This window comes from Bubalus kerabau, chromosome 7, assembly GCF_029407905.1.
Source record: "Bubalus kerabau isolate K-KA32 ecotype Philippines breed swamp buffalo chromosome 7, PCC_UOA_SB_1v2, whole genome shotgun sequence".
Lineage (NCBI taxonomy): Eukaryota > Metazoa > Chordata > Mammalia > Artiodactyla > Bovidae > Bubalus > Bubalus kerabau.
Genome location: NC_073630.1, coordinates 71,929,773 through 71,946,273, shown reverse-complemented (window position 1 = coordinate 71,946,273; position 16,501 = coordinate 71,929,773). Strand labels below are relative to the sequence as shown.

Below are 16,501 nucleotides of genomic sequence, written 5' to 3'. Positions count from 1 at the left end.
GGCCCTCAAAGGTTTGCTGAGGTACCCTGGGCAGTGGTGACATTAAGTTTCCTATGCTTTTTTCTTTTTTTTTCACATTTTATGCAATGCCATATGCATCTGTGTATTTTATAAAAAACAAGGTTTTAACAGCATGGTTTGCAATGGCATGACTCATATTACTTTAATATTTTATCCTAAAAAAATTACAACAGAGCTTATCAGTCAACATTACTTAAAGGCTACCCATAATCCTGTTATCTCCAATAACTTTTCCTTTTTTCTCATTATCATTCCCACGCACACACATTTAGATCTATTTGTAATCACAGTGTTCATTGGGCTTATGGGTGTACTGACACTAGACTTATCATTTATCTGTAGAATTGAGCAATCTTAATCTAACAAAAGGGCTTCCCAGGTGGCTCAGCGGTAAAGAATCCTCCTGCAATGCAGGAGACGCAGGTTCAGTCCCTGGGTTGGGAAGATCTCCTGGAGAAGGAAATGGCAACACATTCCAGTATTCTTGCCCGGGAAATCCCATGGACAGAGAAGTCTGGCGGGGAATAGTTCATGGGATCACAAAAGAATCAGACATGACTTAGCGACTGAACAACAATCTAACAAACAGGCCACTCGCTAACACAAAGCAGATTAAAAGTAGGTTTGAGGGAGGTGGTTTAAAAGCTATGGAATGCCGCAGTGATATGATACTAGAGGTCCATTTAGAAGGTAGATATACTGACAATAATCTAGAAAACAGCAGTCCTCCCACTTTCACTGCTATTTTAAGTAGGGGCTCCTAACTAAATATATTTAACTTTTTCATGACGGCCCAAGACCATCATAGTACAGTTTCCATAATCGCACCACGCTGCATCACTGGGGCGAAAGAGGCCACTCTGTCTCCTTCACCGACAGCCCACTGCTCCTGATCCCTAGCCCCACTTTGCTAAACCAAAACACAACTCTGCTATAGGACCTAATTCAAAGTAGAGATGAAGAGCCTACAATCAGGACTTGCAGAACTTTTACAACTCACATGTGTGAGCTTCAGTGTGACTTAAATGTTGGCGCTTGGGTACCTGCTCTCACCTCTTATTCTTAGATATATTTCAGAAGGTGAAAGCTATTAGATAAATTATTTATGTATAGCTGGTTATTTTAATGAAAAAGAAATGAGATTCTAGCTTCAGACAGAGGTCTAAACAAGACACTCCCCCAATCTTGCCCTCAGCAACACTTTCTAAAGTCAGAGGACTAGAGTACCACAGCACCAAAGTGAGTAAACCTATAACCACAGAGAACAGGACAAGAGCCCCAGTTGAGGGAGTTTCATTTATCAAATCTCTGAGAATCAGAAACCGAGTTGACAGGAATTTTAAAAGCCAAGAGGTTGTATCCTAAGAGGTGCAAAGGAGGGCTAGGTTCAGGCTACGGAGGGCGGAGGGCAGAGGTCAGGGCAAGAGGTGGAACTGAGAACTCTGGGAAGAACGAAGGTCCATCTGTGTCATGGGACTGCACGGCCAAGGTCCCCTACCGCCCTCCACTCCACTCTGTTCAGTGTAGGGAGTCAACCCACAGCAGGTGGCTATCTCCCAGGGAACACAATCATCCCACGGGGGAGGGCCCTCATCCGGGCACTGGGGCCCGCAGCCTCACTCTCTGCTCCCAGACTGGCACGGAGCACAGCCTGTCAACCTTCCTGGGGCCCCTCACCATGTGCTTTTCCTGAATAATACTGATCTACAGTTTTTATTCATGTGGTTGGGATATTAAAAAATGAAAGCAGGTACCAGGTGGAGATTTAGTTATTCCCAATTTTAAGCCATTTTTCCTGATGAGATACAAAAGAAAAGGGGGGGTATAAAAATAGGGAGAGCCATACCACAGAAACTTCTTGCAGTAATGAACCCCACAACGAATCACCTGGCAGGGGTCTCAAGGAACCTAGAGAATGCAGCTTAATCTTTATCCCAAATGTCACCTTTTTGAACCAGAGAAGAGCAATCAAGAAGGAAAAACTGTACTGCGTTTCCTTTTAAAGGAAAACAGAAGTGTGGCTTTTACTATGGAAAAATTTATATTTGCTTATAAAGGAGGACATAACCGTATCAAAATGGCTGTGCGATGGTGGTGGGATTAAGTGTACTTTTTCTGTTTAAACTTTCCCTCTTATAATACATGTCATAACAATAAATGTGAACCAATATAAGAAAGCAAGCGATTTTTGTAATCAAAGTGACAGGAACACGAGAAAATGCTCCATCACTCAGACCCAAGTACTTAACACCTGGAAACGTGCCGACTACTTTGACTAGGAACAAAGTGTCTTCAAGAGAGTCATGCTTTCAAGATGTAAACATGAAAAACAGATAAATTCTAATACCATGTAAGTGTTTACACTATGTGTCCATCCCTGCAAATAAAACCCAGCTCAAATTAGTTCAAGTGATGAAAGAGAATTCACTAGAAAGACACTGGGGTAGCTCACAAAAATCCAAAAGACTACAGGAAATCAGGGTCACATCCTTTCAAGTCTACCACCAGAAGAGAAAGAGGCTCTTCTTCCAGTTTCAATCTGAAAACCCCAGGACATTTTATCTGATGGTCCTGATCTGGGTTACCTGCCAGCCCCAGGAACAATCTTTGTGGCCAAAGAGGGCACGACTTTTATCAGAAAAACGTGGGGTAGGAGGAAAACACTGGCCTCAGGAAGAATTCTCATTCTGATACCCAAGAAAAGGGCATCAAAACCAGTTATGAGCAATGTCCTTCCTGTAAGAGGACAAAGAAGGTTATTAAGCTAATTAAGCTAAGAGATGTACCATTTGCCTGTCAAATGGAAAACTGGAGAAAAACACTCCAGGCAAAGGGACCACTGTGAGTTAGCTGTCTTTTCTCCCGCAGGTAGTAGGGGTTTTTAAGTGGGGTTAAGGGTGTAACGGATTGTTAGGGAATGACATGTGTGATCTGCTCATTTTTTTTTTCTTCAAATTATAGACAATAGGCAACACATAGACCCTGATTGGGAGTAGAGACTGATATTGAGTAAATCTGTTTGAAGGTCATTGAACTGTCAAGTGGATACGTTATGATAGAAATCTGATGGGGAAGAGGAACGGTAAAATAGCCTTCAATTCAAACTTGTCTGAAAGGGTTTTTTCCCCCCTTTTTTACACCATACACAGCCACAAAAAAAAAAACAAACCTTTTATTTCAATATTATTCAACCAGTTATAATAAACCGCAAAAATGGGATTGTTTTTAAGATATTTTAAATGACAAAACCAACACTGTCTGCCAAATGATCTTTCAAAATAGACACAATATAAGAAATTCCACTGCACTACATAAAGGTTCAAAGCAACAAAGCCTATTTTAACTTGGATGCATGAACCAAGCAGCCACCCATTACCAGCATTTTCAACAGGTTTCCTAGCAATCCAGAGTATTTCTCCCAAGTACATTTCATCTTTTCAGTTCCCTTCTAGTGTTCTGAATTCTTTGGCTTAGCTGCTGGCTATAAATAGAACCTTTGGTGATTTGTTTCAACTGTGCTCCCTCTCGAAAACAGGAAGACACACATACACACAGACACACACACACCAAATTCGAAAAGTACTCATTTTTCAATTCTTTAGTTTCCCCTAAAGTACTCTGTATTTTTATGAGGCTCAGCCTTAGGTGATATGATTACCTACCTGCATATTCATAGAACCATTCTAAGCACCTCTTACTTGAAAAGGCTTCTTCTTCAGTCTTTATTCTAGTTGAATCATATTTTCTATACATGCTAGAAATTGAGAAAGGAGTTTTAGAAGTTATTTTAAGATACTGAGTTTTTTAAGTAACAAATAGTTTTTATTCTTTTACCCAATAGATACCTAGTTAATAGGTACTTCACATACATTTAGAATATTCCACTTCTTGCATGTGGAGGCTTCACCTTTATAGTTTTAAACACAGTCATACCTAGTATAGAATTAAATGGTAAGCTCTTAATACAGGTTTTTCTCTGATGAACAAATAGCTAGTAAAAACTGAACAGAACAAGTATCTGATATACACCTTTCTACCTCTCCAGCCAGAACCAAATATAGAACAATAGTGAGATGCAGCAAGAAATGTCACTGGTGTTTTCTTCAACTGAAGACCCTAGAATTCAATCGTGTTCCTGAATTAAGTTCTCCTGATGCCCATGTCATCTGAGTCAGGCTGGGCACAGGGCACGGTCTAAGGAAGAACCTGGCAATAGGAGAGACCTCCAAGGAACTTGTTAAGCAAATGAAAAGAAACATCAAATTATGAACAAGCCTCCAGGGGTAAAAAAACCTCAGGAAAAAGAAATACAGAGAAATCCTGGCTCCTGCCCTTCTCCTGGCGTGTCCCATGTGGAACCAGTGCGTAAGCTGGAGAACTGAGTCAGCAAGCACAGGGCCTCCTCCTGCACTGCTGTGACCCTCGGCAGGAATTCCTTATCTCATGATGACATGGGGCTGAGGAGCAAGACATTCCCTACTCGGGGAGGGGAAAAGAAGCAGTATCATTACAAATAGTGATTTCAATAGAAAAGTTATAAGTTTTATCCCTTATTTATATATGAACATTTATGAATATAGCTTTTATTTACATAACATATAATATTACACAGAATTCTTTTGAAGTGAGCGTTTATTCATGATCGAGACTTTCACCAGGATATCTGTATATACTGCTAATTAGAGATTCTGGGTTTTCATACCCAAAAAAACCCCCAAATATGTGATAGGGTATTAAGATACTGAAACCACAAACCACTAGTTTTGTATTTCCTCTATAAAAAGCAGCCATACCACCTGGAAACAAAGGTGGATACCGGCCAGGGGTTCAAACAGATTTGCTCTAGTCCTGGGTTTGGACATTTCTATCTCAGCTCCAAGTCTGTAACTGGTCAATTAACTGGAGATCTATATAAGACTGTAATGTCTGAATTACTTGACAATATTCTACCTAAAAAAGGACACTGGAATAACACTCAGAAAAAAATAAATAATACATGCTACTACTACATGGAAGAATCTCAAAAAAACTATGCTAGGTTTTTAAATAAAAAAAAGGCATTTCACACAAAGGTTCATTTATGTGAAATGTTCAGAAAAGGCAAATATGAAGACACAGAAAGTGAATTTGTGGTTCCCTGGGGCTGGGAATAAGGACAGACTGACTGTAAGTGGGCATCAAGGATCTAACTGGGGTGAGAGAAATCTTCTAAAACTGGTTTGTAGTGATGGTTGCAAAACTCTAACTTAGTACAAATTACTGAGTTGTACACTTAAAACTGTACACATTGTGGTATGTAAATAAAGTTTTTCCAAAAAAGACCAAGAATGAAACGCAACTAAATCATCCAGCTATAGAATTAGCTCCCCATGCCCTGGGTGACCAATGAAATGCTATCAAGGAGAGTACTTCACACCTTTCTGCAACTCAACTACCAGTTTTTTTGTGTGTATTAAAACACTGTATTTTAATGAAACATAATTCTAGTTTTAAAAATAATAAATGAGAAGAGGGGCATTATTTTACATTTTTGCAAATGCTTTAAAAATACGGCTTTATATTAGACTGCTCAGTTCTCATTATCTGTTTCTACATTCAGATTATTGAGATATACTGTTCTGATTGAATTAGTGAAGAAAATTCAGCCTTGTACAGACTTGAAACTGGCTTTATCATGCTAAAAGAATTTAGACAGTGAAAAAATAGTAAGTGCTACATACAGCCATGCTATGTGATAACTAGAATTTAACAATTCCTTGATAATCATATCTGTACCACCAAATGGTCATGGAGCTTGGCTTCATAAAGCTGAATCACTGGTCTAAACGGTGTTGGTGATTATTGATTATCTTCTAAATCATGGCTACAGTTTTTTCAGATAATACTTTCCACTCATTTGAGATAGGAACAGTGACATGATTTTCATGTTCTCAGAGTCCATCTCTTTAACCCTCTAGGAGTTATAGTATATGAAACATCACAGCGAGAAAGAAGCAGAAAGATCTCATCTGATCCCTCTGATTATCAATATGGCAATTCAGGCCACATCAGTGAAGTGAAATGACCTACACAGCCAGATGGAGGAAGATAGGAAAAGGCAGAAAAGATTAAAACTATGATGTTTGTTCATTGTTTAAAAAAGAGAGAGAGAACAAAAGTGGCCATTAAAATCTGGCTGAAACAGTAAAAATGTCTAAAATAAGCAAACCTAACGGACCTTGGGAGTTACCAAAATTAGCGGTTCACTTGTCTGAAAGAGAAGTGGTTTCAACAGTCTTGTTTTTCATGGTTCCTAACAAATCCTCACTCTTCAGAGAAGGAACATCAGCTCAGCTAATATTCCAGGCAGGCTCAGAGCACTGGGGACAGGCAGCTCCCTTCAGCCATGTCACCCAGGTCCTTGCAAAGGAGCTACGGGAATTCTGCTCCTGTTGCAGGTAGGGAAACCCTCTGAAAGAACAGATACATACCTATCCTGAGGTCCTCAATGGGCACAGACAGCAAACCCTTAAAAGGAAAGAAAGAAACTCTACACCAGTTTTGGTGGATCAATGGACTAAGATAAAACTTGAAATTTCTAAGAACCCAGATTACCGAATTCATTTTTATTTCATGAACCCACACATTAAGTATCACGAAATTATTACACTTTGAAAGTTTGCCTGGCAGAACCAAAACATTCCAGTTGGCGTTCGTGTACTTGGAAGGCCCACACTGGGCTCATGGATCAATGTGCCTCTTTGGCATGTATGCCATCAACGTGGATCCACTGTCTCTACAACGTACCTATCGTGTCTACTTTTCTTGGCAGATAGATCATCTCCAGAAGCAGGTCTCCTCTTTTTCCTCGGCGGCATCACTTTACTAAAGCAGTCTGAAGAACTGCAAGACCGCAGACTTCCTACAAGACACAGTGAAGAGCACAAAAGTAAGGACTGCCACGTCAAAACCCTTCTGAAGACCACCACCACTGAATGAAGAGCTTCCACGGTTTATGCCACAAAGGGTTTATATGTTACCTGTAAATGCTACAAGGTGAAACTATGGTTTTTAGTTCCTCTTTGAGAAAATGTTACACATACAATTTGGATTTTGAGCAAAAGCCTGACATGATCTTCAGCAAAACTTCCGTAGAACTTTTTAGCTTGTTTCGCCACTTAAAGAAGATTCTGATCTTACAGTCAGGGTTTTCTGAGACATAACTTCAATTTGGTAGAAGATATTAAAAACGTAACACCATCACAGAACACCTATTGAGACCTTACTATGTACCAGGCCCTGCTCTTAACACTTACATGTGTGAACTCACTTAACCTCATGACAAGTTTATGAAAACAGAATAATAATGCCTACATAAATAAGAAAATGGAGGCAGAAAGAGGTCAGGTAAGTGGCGAAACTGGATTCAAACCCAGACAGTCTCATTTCAGACTGTTTTAAATAATTGTAAATTAAAAGACAATTACAACCCTATCTTGGCCCAAGTACTAGCAGAGATATTATGTCACTGGTTCCCACAATAACCCTGCATGACACGCAGGGCACGCACTGACAGATGGGAAAAGCTAAGGATCAGGCATTCAAGAGATGTCCCAAGGTCTTGGAAATGCTAAGTGGTGAGCTCTGGACAGTATCCTGCTCATCCTCTAGGGCCTTAGTGAGAGGCCTGGCCCTCAGAGAGCAGGCACTAGGGGCCGAGTGCTCTGCACTCTGGGCATGACCTCCAGCTCCTCATCTGGTCATGTGGCTTGGGCAGCCAGTGACCTATCCTGGGTCTCTGGTTCACCATCTGAAAATGAGACCTTCTCAGCAGTGTTCTGAGGTAACTCTTTCTCAGGAGTTTTCTGAGGGAAAAACATCCACTCAGCAAGGGCTCAGGTGCCAAGCATCATGTGTAGACAGATGTTGGGAACTGAGTTTCACAAGAGAGGTATGTGCTCAGGCCAGTGCTCCACATTTACCTGATCCTTACTACCACCCTACGATGGAGGGCATCCTTGGCATCCCCTTTCCTATAAATGAGGAAAACTCAGGCAGAGAGATGAAGCAGTGGCTGGAAAGCAGCAGGTGGGATCAAGGATGGAACCCAGGCAGCCCAGGAGCGAGGCCCTGGCTCCCTGCCACCACTCACTGTCACTCCCACACAGCCACAGCAGCAGAGGCTGAGAAGCAGGGGACCGAGGCCAGAGCCTGGGCAAAGTGAAAGTAGCTCAGTCGTGTCTGACTCTTTGCAACCCCGTGGACTATAGCCCGCCAGGCTCCTCTGTCCATGGAATTCTCCAGGCCAGAACACTGGAGTGGGTACCTGTTCCCTTCTCCAAGGGATCTTCCTAACCCAGGGATCAAACCCAGGTCTCCTCCATTACAGGATACCAAGGAAGCCCAAGGATACTGGAGTGGGTAGTCTATCCCTTCTCCAGGAGATTTTCCCGACCCAGGAATTGAACTGGGGTTGCCTGCATTGCAGGCTGAGTCTTCACCAGCTGAGCTATCAGGGAAGCCCTTAGAGCCTGGGGGAATGTGGATGCTGGGGACTGGGAAAAGAAGATGAGGACCTGAGTGGGGAGAAAACCTGGGTGAGTGCACTGTCCTCCCGGAGGCTTGAGGAGGAGGAGTGCGCTAGGCAGTGGGTGGGGGCCAGGGAGGCAGCAGTAAAATGCAGCAGCCAGGGGTGGAGGCGGAGCGGCTAAGGCTGGAGAAGGAACCCAGCAATCTACAAAGCATGGACAGCTCTTTGTAGAAGGCTGTTCAGAAGGCAGGGAGAGAGATGTCAGTAGCTAACGGTTCCCACATGAAAAGAACAAGGGCAAGGACTGGAACCTAAATCCTGGACACACTCAGGCTTCCACCTCCAGGCGATGTACTTTAGGAAGAGGCCAGCCAAAAGCATCTCTCCTGAAACAAACCAGGACAATGGCGCCAGCGAGGCAGGGTTCCAGCACTGGCTATTGGACCAGGCTGGCTCCTCAGTGCACAGGTGGAGCCCACCAGGCTAGAAAGATGAGCCTCAGCCACCCTTCCCGGAGCTCAACCAGGGTGGGAGTAGAGGTTCTTCAGAGATACCAGACAACCTCACATCTCTCTCACAACAGCAGCAAGAATAGGAAGCAGAAGAGCCGGAGCGAGTGCTGCCACCATACATACCTGTCCGTCCTCCCTGCGAAACCTAGTCCTGTTTACGCTGACATGCAAAGAGGTCTGAGAGGGGCAGAGACCAGAGCTTTTGCAGACCGCCAACAGGCAAGATTTATTCTTGTCCAGTAATGCCTCGGGGTGGGGCTCACAGAATAAAAAAGTGTGACCCAACTTGCCAGAAAGCCTGCCACGCTTCTCGGAAAGGAGCAACCTTGAGGCTTGCTTCTCCCTTTTGGCTGTGCTCGTGTGAAGGAGAGACACTGTCTCCCGGCACTGGTCACAGTCAGGTTCTGAGCGTCTAGTCCGGCAGTGACCTCTCCCTCCCACCAGTGTTTGCAGAACACAGAGGAAACCCACACCTCTCCCCAGCCCGTGGGAAGATGACCATCATTTAAAACAATGTTTCCACCAATATTCACCAGTAAGATCTGATCCACCACCAGCTCCTCTACCATTGCCTCTTCGTGGAAACACTGCCATCGTAAGTTAACTAACTTTTTCAACTTTCTTTTTTTTTCTTACTAATGAACGCTTTCTGTTCAAGTTTCACAAATCACTTTTCCTGGCATAAAACATATTCATATTTTAGCCCCAAAGCATCTCAAATTTGGCATTTTGTTCTTTTATTTATTCACGTGGCCCCTGTTCAGATGTCTCTGCTCTAATCATCGGCATAAGTAAGTGACTATCGGGGGCTGTCCTTCACAATGAAACAGTGTCTGCTCAGTCCCGACGCCTGCTACAGTTCAGGCACCCACTGGCTCCTCGACCCTCTCACCCCGACCTCACAGGAAGAACGTGTCCAACTCACATCCCAGAGAAGTCACAGAGGACGACACAGCACAGCACTATAGGCAGAATCCGAGAACTCAAGGACTTAAGTTTCAAGCTAACTCAAAAGCAAGTGTTTAATGCTGAGGAAAACAAGTTGACCTAAAATAATTTGGTGACATGAACCAAGTCAGCAAAAACTTACAGAACGCATACAACTCAAGGTGTGGTAGCCCCAAACCCCCACTATGGCTTCAGGGATCCTATCCAAGCAAAAGCAACAACTCAAGATTTTTAAGTCCATGCACAAAAGTACACCTTGGTTTGCAGGGTTCTGTCTGGTTCACCTGTGCAGACACAGCAGCAAATACAGTATCATTATACAGTAATAAGGTGTGTGTGTGTGTGTGTGTGTGTGTGTGTATATATATATATATATATATATATATATATATATCCTATAGTAGACTCTCAAGAAATATTTGTTAAATAAATGTGTTCCTAAAACATTTGTAAATCAAATTCTGCTAAAAAGTCAGTACATTTCCATAGATTTGAAACACTATAAATAGGTAATACACCACCATTTTAGACTTTTCCCCTATTTATCAGTTAAGACAAGCACTTGACTCAAGTATCCTGGCAGGTAGGATTTTTTTTTTAACACAAATATTTGAGAACGTTTGCTTCTTAAAATAACTCTGTGATATCTTTTTATAATCAAGACACTTAAATCCAAATGAATGTTTCACAAATTTGTATTTATCTGTATCATTAAATTTAGACTTTACTGCCTCAGAACTTGAATCACTTAATCTACCTGAATTACACTTATTTTTACACTGAAAATTTAGCAAGCAAATAATATAAACAAGAATCTTATGGAATGTTTATCTGTTTTAATGAAGCTTTAGCTATTTTAACCTGCTACAAGTATCCACCTAGGTACAAATAATCTGCCATTATAGGTAAAGAGGCAAAATATTAAGGCTGAAGTTTTCAAAGTTTTCAAATAACTACAAAGCACTTTCAAAGTTATCATCACAAATCTAAGAGGTATTATTACCACCCCAATTTGACATATAAGAAAACTGGCTGATAAGTTGAGCTCCTAAAAGTTCCTATTCAATAAATAATTAACAAATAAAAGCTAACTAACCCACGAATTCATTTGAAATGATCAGAGTTAATACTCTGGTTTCTCTTCCAATCATATTATAGCCTTTTTGGGGGGAAATGATCAGAGTTACAAGTTTCCAATGTTTGCCAATCACACATCATTGACTTAATGGACATGAATTTGAGCAAACTTCCAATCATGAAGGACAGGGAAGCCTGGTGTGCTGCAGTCCATGGAGTCAAAAAGAGTCAGACACGAATGAGCAAGTGAACAACAACAAAGAAAAAAGAGGAAAGAACAAGATTTTAGGAATCCATCTTAAATCTCATTAGAAACGTTTGGCAGGTACTTATGAAAAAAAGAAAGGCCTTTTTATTACAATAACAAAGAAGTAGGAAGACGAAGGGATGAATAATCTCAACTAGTAATCCCAAACTATGATTCAGGCTCCTTCACATTACAGGGATAGACATTCTGGTGTTCAGTTTGCAATCTCTCTCCATTAGATAGACAGTGACTCTGAAACCCTACCCTCATTAGAAACACTTTTGATGCTGAAGTGTTTGTATGATCCTTAGGAAGACAACAGAAATTGTTTCCATTTTTTAACCAAAGGTTATGATGATTGAGTTCAGGTTCATTTCTTTTTGGTTCAGTGTTTAAGGAGAACAAATAAATTAGTTTATTAAATGACCATATTTTCAAATAAATCTGACCATATTTTCAAATAAATCAGTCAAAGAATGTAGCTCTTCTTCTTATACTAAACAATTAGAAATACTGCAACATTTTAAACATATCTAATAGTTGGTCCCAGAAAAATCAATTTTGAACAGCAAATTGAGTTCACCTGGATCAAACCACAAAGCCTTTTAATGCCTATGCAGCTGGCTGTTTTCATAATAATTTAACTAAGTATGTTATTCCTAATAAACGGTATCTAAGTAGCTGCTCCGCTATTTTTTAAAATTTAATCATTTTGCTTGTGGGCCTCAAGTTAAAAAAAGGTCCTGTTCGGGAATTAATTCTCCTACAACATATTAAATTGGGCACCCAGTTTCATCCTCAAATAAGAGCTCTATACAATTAGAGATCTTTTTCTGACTTTTCCAAACTTAGTATAAATGCTTGTTCCAATACAAAAATCCCACTATCGAATTATTATGAGTTTGTTGTATCATATAGCCTTGACTCAATAACATTTTATATGTTCATTCTGCTACTTCAATAATTTTTATATAGCTTTTTCACAGAATAATGTCACAAAGGTATAGTCATTTAAGTTGATAAATGCAAGTGTGCTCAGTCATGTCCGACTCTTTGCAGTCCCATTGACTGCAGCCCACCAGGCTCCTCTGCCATGGAATTTTTCAGGCAATACTGGAGTGGGTTGCCATTTCCTCCTCCAAAGTTGATAAATAGGTTGTATTTTAAGACATTTTATCAGTATCAAAATATTTTATTTCATTTTCTTGAACACACCATTGAACTACTTACTTGCTTGAGTAAAACTATTCGCGTCCAAATGTGCAATTTTTATCCTACTATTAAAGACCAAAAAATTTCCTTTCCTTTCTCTCTAAACAATACGACTTCCAACATCTATCATCCTCCTTCACTATTATTATTACTATTGGTCCTCTCTGGCTTTTTAAATTCATGCCCATTATTTTGGGCTATTTCTCCAATATTAATGTACAGACTCTCTCCCCTTTTTCTTTTTTTGGTGGTAGGAAGACTGAAAGAACCAAAGAAAATTATTAAAAGAAAGAGAGGCGAAAGATCCTGGCCTCTTGCACTTGGTTTCACCCTTCCGTATATATACAGTTGGTATAGAAATTGCTCAGTCTACCATTGAACGAAGAGATTCAAAGAGGCACTACAGTGATTAACTTTCTCAGATTTCCAAACGTTACAGATTTTATGTTGTTTAATTTTTCAAGTATGCTCTGTCAGATATGATAATCACAAGTGATGCTAAAACCAGATGGGGAAATGTTAATGAAATGGACTACTCTAAGAAATTACTAATGCTAATCGACAATGACCGGCACATATGAGGTACCAGGCACTGCACCAGCAAGTCAAATACCAAACATCAGACACATGCACTGTCCCCAAGGGCAAAAGAGGAGATATGAAGCCAAACACACTCTCCACTTGAGTATTCCTGAATTATAACCCTCAGTTATTAAACTGCCACATTCAGGTTAAATATTTAAATGTGACATTACTATAATAACAATACTCACTTAAATCCAAAGTTCAACAGTAACTAAATAGTGTACAAGAGGCAAAACTTAGCTGTTTCATTACCATAGCCAAGGGAAAGATAGCCGAAAGACTCTACCAACAAAAAATTCAGTTTTAAAAATCAAAACAACTATCAAGTTTAAAAAATCTCCAGTGCCTACCAATGTATTTTTCCAGAATAAGAAAACAGAAATGTGCTTTTTCTTAACTATTAGAACTGGCTCTGAAAATTATATTCAGCATTATTGGTAGTAGCTAAAAGTTAAACACACTTAAGTGTGCATCAACAGAAACACATTATGATATATTCTCAAGATAGAAAATCATGCAGTCATTAAAAATAAAGCTTCATAAATGTGCTATAAAAAGATCTCCAAGATACACTGAGTGACAAAAACAAGAGGCATATATAAATGTATACTTGTATTTGGGGGAAAATATATCACTGTCATCATTTGGGAAACAAATACAAGAATATAAGAGTTGTCTCTGGAGAGTCAAGGGTGTAGTACTAGCGGGGGATGGGAGCTGGCGCTCATAAAACTGGACGGTAACCTTTGCTTTTTTACACCTTTTTGACACTTCTTTTAAAATCATGTGCATACACTGCTTTTAAAATTATTATGGAGACTGTTTTTGACTGTCCTGACCTATGTTTACTAAAACAGAAATATCAGGTGAAGGGACCCTCTGTGGCCTGACCTTCTAAAGCACACCTCCCCTTCTCTCACTCCTTTCCCTGGAAGGAGGAATGTCTGATCTAATTGGTAATGGGGGGCGGGGGGAACTGAGCAGAGGGGCCCGGCTCCTTCTGAACTCCCTTTCCGCCCAGCCTGCCAGCAGAAGCTGCTACCCCTCACTGCCATAAATGAGGGGTTAGAAGTGGGCCAGGTGTGCAGTGCTCTACTGGCTATGGCAGTGATTGTGTATAAGGCTGTCTAATTAAGGTGAAATACTGCAAAGCTTCTGCATTTCTGCTGTTCATCTAAGCTGTGTTTTCCAACACAACTGTTAGTTCAATATCCATCTTATTATGCCTAATTTTCAATTGATCCTGAACCAATCTGGAGGAGAAGGGTAGGGAGTCCTAAATCCCAACAACCTCCAAGGTAATTTTTTTTAATAAAAAAATTAAATGGAAAAAAAAAAAGACCGATGCTATATAGTATATACAGTGTGAGCTCACCAATGCTAAAAAAAAACCAACAAAATACTACTATACTACTATAAAAACATATGCAGGTACAAAAATATCCAAAAGAGTAAGTATTAAAACAGCATACTAAAGGAGGGTTATGGCTTTTTCCTTCATTTGTTTTTGTGCTATTGTCTAACAAGCTAACAGTTCTCTAACAATTCTCTAACAAACATGTGTTCATATATTACTGTGGTAACTTTCAAAAACTTTAAAATATATTTTAATAACTTTCATTCGAAGTTATCATAACTATAGATCAAGTGCAAGTTTCTGAACTTTGTGATCACCATGGTTTAGAGAAGTGTTTCTCAAAGTGTGATCTCCAGACCAGCTCCATCAGGATCACATGGGAGCTGGTCAGAAATGCAAATTATGGGGCCCTACCCCAGAGCTCTGGAGGTGGAGCCGAGCAACCCGTTGAAACTAGCCCCTCCCTCCACCATGATTATAATGCCAGCTAGAGTTGGAGAACCAAAGGGCTAGAGAATTGTTTATAATAATCCACTTTCAATTTTCCCAGTCATAAATCCTCAAAGTGAAAGAAAGTGTTAGTTGCTCAGCTGTGTCCGACTCTTTCTCAACCCCATGGACTGTACCCCGCCAGGCTCCTCTATCCATGGGATTTTTCAGGCAAGAATACTAGAGTGGGTAGCCATTCCCTTCTCCAGGAGATCCTCCCAACCCAGGGATCAAAACCAGGTCCCCCACACTGCAGGCAGATTCTTTACTGTCTGAGCTACCAGGGAAGCCCATAAATCCACAGGACCCATACAAAACACACAGATATACTCCTATCTCCCTATCAACTCATTCTATATCTCAAGTCAACAAGCATTTATGGAAAACCTTTCGAACTGCACTACTTTTTAGTATAAGCTAAAATACTTTAGTAAAGGAATGATTATCGTCAAACCACTGGGGAGAATCCCCAACCCCGTTAAAGGAACTGAAGTACTCCATTGTAAACTGGAGCCCTAGAACAGATTTCCTCCCGGGAAGGAGCTGTGGCATGGCTGCCTCTATACACCCTGAGAAAGATCCTCAACCAAGGAACAACTTGCTAATGGGATGTATTATAATAACATGGAGCGGTCTCAGCTAGTACTTCTCCTTCATAACTATTAGGAAGTTTATTGAAAATTAAGTAGTGATAGCATTTATAGATACCTGTTTGGTGATCGTCTTGGCCAACGTCTTCTGTGAGATTCTGCAAGAAATATTTTCATTATTACCAAGAAATCACTCACCATACAGCAAGTTTTAAAATTCAGTATTTTCATAAACAGCTGATATATTAATATCCATAATCTAAATTCTTATCAAATACACTTAAAACAACTGAACAGCTGGTAGTTTTGTCTTTAAAAAATTGACTTACTAGCTTATTAAGGGTGTGGTAGATCTTATGAATATTTGCCAGTGTTGAGAGATGAGAGTTCAGCTGAAAGTCTTTAAAAGAAAAAGGGGAAAATTCAGTGTCATTTATTTCCCATACTGCAAAAAGACTATTAAAAAATAAAGCTCAAAAGTGGAAATAAATGTTTTGATACAATTGAATACTATCGCCATTATATTTGATACTTATTAAATAAGATACAACATGCAACTACCAACCTATCTGTTAGAAATAGTCTGACAATAAAATTAAATTCCCAACCAAATGTTACAATACAGTTCATGAAATTTTCATGTGAATTGTAAGGCAAAACAAAAATACTTCAGTAGTTATAATATCCTATCAGCAATGAACTTAAGCTTAATAGAAAAATATCACTGATGCTGGCAAATTAAGTAACACAAATAGACGACAGATCTCAAATGAACCATATTCACTTTCTCTTTCTCCTCCCCAGAATTACTAGCACAACACAAGCTCCTGGCAAGAAAATAAACAGGAAAGCATCTCAATCACTTGACATTTCTTACAATATACGTATTTTGTTGACTCTTACACAACATAGAGCAGAAATGGAATCTAAGCCCCTCCCCCTCCTGTTTAACAA

At 40.1% G+C, this 16,501-nt stretch overlaps 1 protein-coding gene across 6 annotated transcripts in view; it reads right to left on the bottom strand.

Annotated features, from left to right (window-relative positions):
- The window catches only part of DCUN1D4 (defective in cullin neddylation 1 domain containing 4), a 71,910-nt gene that overhangs the window by 33,466 nt on the left and 21,943 nt on the right, over positions 1-16,501 (bottom strand). For 5 of the 6 annotated variants that reach the window (XM_055588534.1, XM_055588533.1, XM_055588535.1 and 2 more), the window contains 4 exons: positions 15,877-15,947; positions 15,666-15,705; positions 6,808-6,922; positions 3,684-3,775 (listed from right to left, as the gene is read on the bottom strand). In XM_055588534.1, the coding sequence (XP_055444509.1) occupies positions 3,684-3,775; positions 6,808-6,922; positions 15,666-15,705; positions 15,877-15,947 (318 nt within the window). The remainder of the gene's footprint in view (positions 1-3,683; positions 3,776-6,807; positions 6,923-15,665; positions 15,706-15,876; positions 15,948-16,501) is intronic. The other variant, XM_055588536.1, reaches the window with a different exon arrangement.